Source organism: Mustela nigripes, chromosome 12 (assembly GCF_022355385.1).
Source record: "Mustela nigripes isolate SB6536 chromosome 12, MUSNIG.SB6536, whole genome shotgun sequence".
Lineage (NCBI taxonomy): Eukaryota > Metazoa > Chordata > Mammalia > Carnivora > Mustelidae > Mustela > Mustela nigripes.
Window position 1 is genome coordinate 105503758 of NC_081568.1, and position 6000 is coordinate 105509757.

Genomic DNA, 6000 nt, shown 5'->3' on the forward strand with positions numbered 1-6000 from the left:
GAATCAGTTTTGCTTCTTATGACACTAAGTACTGTCTCTTGTCCCAGGATCCACGCTTCTCTAAGATCCTGGAAAACCTGAGACTCCAGAAGCGTGGCACGGGTGGTGTGGACACAGCAGCGGTGGCGGATGTATATGATATTTCCAACATAGATCGAATTGGTCGATCAGAGGTAACAGCTCTCACTTTGCAAACATGAGCTGACCATACTAGCCTAAGAGAAAAAGGGAATAGAGAGGTAGCCTGTACGGCCTCACCTTATTCACAAAAGTCAAGACCTCCTCTTCCCCCCACCCCGAGTCCTGCGTCCAGGTCGTGTTTCATTCTGTAGTACTAATCCTCCCTGGGAAATAACATAAAAGCAATAACATAATAAAGCAAGCACATAAAAGCAAGCACAAGGTAAGCTGAGAATATACAGGCAAGTAAAGGAGTTCATGGAGGGACTATTGTCAGCACCTGGCCCCTGAGAGGTATTCCAGCCATCTTTCAAAGATCGGAGCTCTCTTATGCCAAAGGACAGCAGCATTTTATCACTGTGATGTCAGAGAACGTGTGTGCTCTCTGAGGGTGGCAAAATAGTGGAAATTTCTCTTGATTCTGAATTTCCTTTGGGGAAAGCCACATGCTTCATTTTTAGCATTTTTAGACACTTGGTAGTTTATAAAATCGTGTATTTTTCAAGCTAAACATGGCATATATGTATGTACTAGGTATATAACAGACTGTGCTCATGAAATACTCTTTAGGGTTCTGTGAACACATAGGAGGAACAGCATTCGTAAGCTCTAAGGAGGCCTGGAGTGAGGCAGGAGGCAGAGCAGGAAGAGCCCCCCCACCCACCCAAGGAACATGCAGCTGCATCCTAAGCAAGCACTGACCGCATAAGTCACACCTGTTTATCTTTGCATGCTCCCACGGAATGTACTATGCCCATTATTAATTTAAAAGCCTCTTCCTCTTACACTGTACAAATCCTAGTAACTCACTGGCTGGTTATTAAATCTCTGCATTATTGATGCTCTTTCTTCCTTGCTAGTTTTCAAATATCTCACTGCCTATGGGTGTATCCAATAGGCACCATTACACTGAGAAAAAGGAAAGAGGAAACACTCAGGTCAGCCTGTGAGCTTCCACCTCTGGTAAAGTACTTGAGGAAGAAGTAGCTCTAAATACAATTTCTGAGGTTTACTGAGTAATATGTGGTGTAGTGAATAAAGAAGATCGGGAGCCTGAGCCTGTCTGCTTCTATTGTTAACCAAATTTTTATTACTGGAAAGCAAGGCAGTCATCACTTAAATTTTTTTTCTAAAGCCTAAGTTAATAGGTGACATTATAAAAGATAGAAAAATGCTGAAGTATTAAAAAAATAACACTACTTATTTAACTTAATCCTAAGAAAAGCATTATAAGCATTATTCTGTATTGCCTTCCATTTTTTAAATGATTGTTTTGTTATGTAAAAGTTATATTTTACATAGTTTTATTCACAGGAACAGATTTATTCATGAGTTCACAGCTCTTTGTTATTCAGGAAAAGTGATTCTCTTTAATGTATTAGGTCAGTCATAAGCTCTGCTCTGGCTGAGGCTGGTTTGACAACTCCCTGTGCTATGCTGTCCTCACCACAAATGGAGATGCCACTGGTCACCATATAATGCTATCACAGTAACATGGACCATATTCCCTTTCATCCTTGTCACGTCTTCATTCCGTAACTGGAAGCCTGTGTCTCCCGCTGCCCTTCACCCAGTGTTGCATCTGGCATCCACTAGTTTGTTCTCTGTCTATGGTCTGGTTTCTGTTTGTTTTTTTAGACTACACATATAAATGAAATCATACGGTTTTTGTTTTTCACTTAAAATGCCCTTGAGGGATGCCTGGGTGGCTCAGTTGGTTGGACGACGGCCTTCAGCTCAGGTCATGATCCCGGAATCCCGGGATCGAGTCCCACATCAGGCTCCCAGCTCCATGGAGAGTCTGCTTCTCCCTCTGACCTTCTCCTCACTCTGTCTCTCTCTCAAGTAAATAAATAAAATCTTTAAAATAAAATAAAATAAAATAAAATGCCCTTGAGGTCTATCTATGTTGTCACAAATGGCAACATCTCAATCCTTTATGGCTGAGTGATATTCCACTGTAGATATGTGGGTCTGCATATATACACATATCACATCTTTATCTGTTCATCTATTGATGGACACTTCATCTTGGCTATCATAAATAATGCTGCAAAAAACGTAGGGGTGGATATAACTTTTCAAATAGTGTTTTTTGTTTTCTTTCAGTAAATACCAGTAATGAAATTACTGGATTGTATGGTAATTCTCTTTTTAAATTTTATGAGGAAATTCCCTACTATTTCCCACAGTGGTACACTAGTTTCCATTGCCTTCAGCAGCACACGAGGGCTCCTTTTCCTCAGAATCCTCAGCAACATCTGTTATATCTTGTCCTTGTGATACTGGCCATTCTGACAGGTGCATGGTGCTATCTTGTGGGTTTGGTTTACATTTCCCTGCTCATAGTGTTGCGGAGCAGCTTCTCATGTCCGGTGGCCATCTGTATCCCTTGTTGAAGAAGATGTCTATTCAGGACCTTTGCCCATGTTATAATCAGATGCTATGTTGTTTCATTATTCTGGCATAGTCCTAATGGTATGTTACTGTTTTTGTTTTACTTGCCAGAGGACAGCTATCCATAAGTATATGGCTAAGGCCAGTGTCCAAGGGTTTACTTGTTTCTCTGAGTTTTTTGGTTCCATGCCTCAAATGTAGCTCTTTAATCCATCTTGAGTTATAACAAAGGGGTCCAGGCTCATTCTTTTCATGTAGCTATCCAGTTTCCCCAGCACCATTTATTGAAAAGACCATCTTTCCTCTATTGTATACTATTGCCTCCTTTACTGTAGATTGACCAGAGAATCAAGGGTTCATTTCCGAAATCTCCATCCTGTTCTGTGAATCTCTGTGCTGGTAGCATACTGTTTTGATCACTCTAGCCTTGCAGCACATCTTGAAATCTGGGATTGTGATAGCCCCGGCTTTGTTCTTCTCTCGAAAGTTTGCCTTGGTTGTTTGAGGTCCTTTTTGGTTTCGTGGAAATTTGGAGATTATTTATTTTAGTTTGGTGGAAAATGCTGGTGCTCTTTTGATAGCGATTGCACTGAATCTGTAGCTTGCTTTGAGCAGTATGGACATTCCAGTGATACTTACTCTTCCAGTTAATGGGCATGGTACATTTTTCCATTTGTTTATGTCATCTTCAAATTTCTTTCATCAGTGACTTCTAGTTCTCAGAGGATAGGTCTTTCACCTCCTTGGTTAAATTTATTTGTAGGTGGTGTTTTCTTTTTCGTGCACTTGTGAGTGGAACTGTTTTCTTAGTATCTGTCTCTCTGCTTCCACATTACTATATAAAAATGCACCAGATTTCTGTATATTATTGTATCCTGAAACTTTACTGAGTTTTACTTCTTCCTTACCAATTTGGAGGCTTTTTTTTTTTTTCCTTGTCTGATTGCTGTGGCTAGGACATCCAGTACTATGCTGAATAAAAGTGTTTAGTTCAGTTCTTTTTCTGAGGTTTTATCTTACTCTCTTGTTTGGAGCATATTCCTGTCTCCTGATTTTGGTGATTTTCTTAATTTCTATGAACTGGGCAGAACAGCTACTTCTCCTAACATTGAAAGAATGGTCTTAGGTATGGTGTGTATGCACATGTGTAGACTATGTGTACCTGGTGACGGGATGGTTGCAGCTGTGGCTGGCATGGGTGGGGGTGGGGGGCTCCCAGGACACTCGGTGTTGGGACTGCCCTGGGACTCTTCAAGCAGAAGGCATGCTCTCCATTTTTACAATTATTCAAATACCTCTTCAAAAAAAACAAACCTATAATCATATTTTTCCAGTATATTCTATCATGAGCTTATTCTTACAATATTAAGTATTCTTTAAAAACCTAATTTTTAATGACAGCATAGTAAAGATACTCATCTATTTAGTATCTGATTTGTTGATATTTGACTATATCTGTACATAATTCTGTAACCATCTCTATACTTTAATCACAACTCTAATTATTTAGTTAGGATATATTTTTAGGAAGAGAATTCATGAGTTAAAGATAGGGGGACCTTACTTAGGACCAAGTTACTTACCAGAAGACTTACATTAAGATAGAGTCCCTTTGGGGTTCCTGGGTGGCTCAGTGGGTTAAAGCCTCTATCTTCGGCTCAGGTCATGATCCCGGGGTCTTGGGATCGAGCCCCACATCAGGCTCTCTGCTCAGCAGAGATCCTACTTCCTCCTCTCTCTCTCTCTGCCTGCCTCTCTGCCTACTTGTGATCTCACCCTCTGTCACATAAAAATTAAAAAAAAAAAAAAAAAGTAAAAAGATAGAGTCCCTTTGACAGTGAATGAGAGAACCATCTCACTACACCATTATGAACAGCAGGACAGGTCAAAGTGGATAAGTAAGAATTATGTGTTTCTTTGATTAGTGATGACTAGCTTTCTGACCCAACCCTCTCTCGGGGCTTCAGTTTCTTTAAGCATAAAAAGTGGGGAGGAGAACTGGACTCAATCCTGCCTAAGGTATGTTCAGCTGTAACAAGTAACAACCCCTTCCATCCTTGTTATTCATTATTGAGTTATTATTAAGCATATTAATGCAGTTGGGAATTAAGTCATTGCTTACTATCTCAGTTTGCATCTCTTTAGGAGCAGTGCAACTGATTAGGAAAAGGATTCCAAGGAAAAAAATCCTAGGTAGATGTGCTCTGATTTACAAATACTGGTTTTTATTAAATTTTGGGTTTTTTTTAAAGCAGGAATTTTTTAAAGGTTTATCCTAATATAATTCAGAGTTTCCTTTAAGTAGCAAACTTGCCTGGTACAGTGAAAACATGATTTAATTGCACCCAAACATTTGGTTTTAAACAATTTTTCAGAAAGCTAGCCACTGATTAAATATATAGCTCAGATCCTATCTAAGCTATCATGCTCAGATAGCTTAGTAGTAGGTCTTAAAGAGAGATCCAGGTCAAAAAAAAAAAAAAAAAGTGTCATGGTAATTTTACTTATTTTTTTTAAGATTTATTAGAGTGTGCAAGCAGGGGGAGGGTAAAGGGAGATACATAAGCAGACTCCCTACAGAGCAGGGAGCCTGACACAGAACTAGATTCCATGACCTGAGCCAAAGGGAGACACTCAACTGACTGAGCTACCTAGACACCTCTGTAATTCTACTTTTGGATAAATTTATAGCAGAAACTGACTGGGGGTTGGGGGATGGGAGTGTCTGAGATGCACACTAATGGCTTTCAGATATTTAAAAATTTCTCAAAACAGTAAATCTAAAAAATAAAAAATAAAAAAAAATCCCTCCACAACACTTGAGAGAAATACTAGCAAAGAAGAAATTGTTATAAAGTCTACCTAACAGGACAATTTCTTACTTCTCCCAGAATTCTTATTGATTAATGCCTTGCATGTGTCCTTTATGCCCATTAATCATCCTTCTTTTTCACTATCAAAGGTTGAGCTTGTTCAGATAGTCATCGATGGAGTCAACTACCTCGTGGATTGTGAAAAGAAGCTGGAGAGAGGCCAAGATATTAAGGTCCCACCACCTCTGCCTCAGTTTGGCAGGAAGTGAACTTTTTGTTTTCCAAATTATAAATAATCTGTCTGCTGGTATGACAGACATGAGGAAATTTTTACTCTGAGAGTTTTTATAAAAAAAATGTAAAACTGTATGTCCTATCTTTAAAATAAAACTCTCCTTAATATCCTTAGTTTCCGTGATTTTTAAAAATCCTACTCAGAAGGGCAAATACATCAAATTAGAAGTAGCAGCAGCCAAAAATCTGGTAAGGCAATGATAAAACATATTTCTAAGACCACTTACACACAAACCTAAAAACCCTCCAATCATCTAGATGCTATAATATCAACACCGTAACGAAACTTTATAGACAACACTGGTGTATTAGTCCC

General features: G+C 39.1%; 1 protein-coding gene across 2 annotated transcripts in view; it reads left to right on the plus strand.

Annotated features, from left to right (window-relative positions):
- CKMT2 (creatine kinase, mitochondrial 2) overlaps positions 1-5798 on the plus strand; it is a 31529-nt gene extending 25731 nt beyond the window's left edge. For both annotated transcript variants that reach the window (XM_059418168.1, XM_059418167.1), the window contains exons 9-10: positions 48-173; positions 5540-5798. In XM_059418168.1, coding sequence (XP_059274151.1) covers positions 48-173; positions 5540-5659 — 246 coding nt within the window. In that variant the 3' untranslated portion in view covers positions 5660-5798. The remainder of the gene's footprint in view (positions 1-47; positions 174-5539) is intronic.
- The last annotated feature ends 202 nt before the right edge of the window (positions 5799-6000 follow it).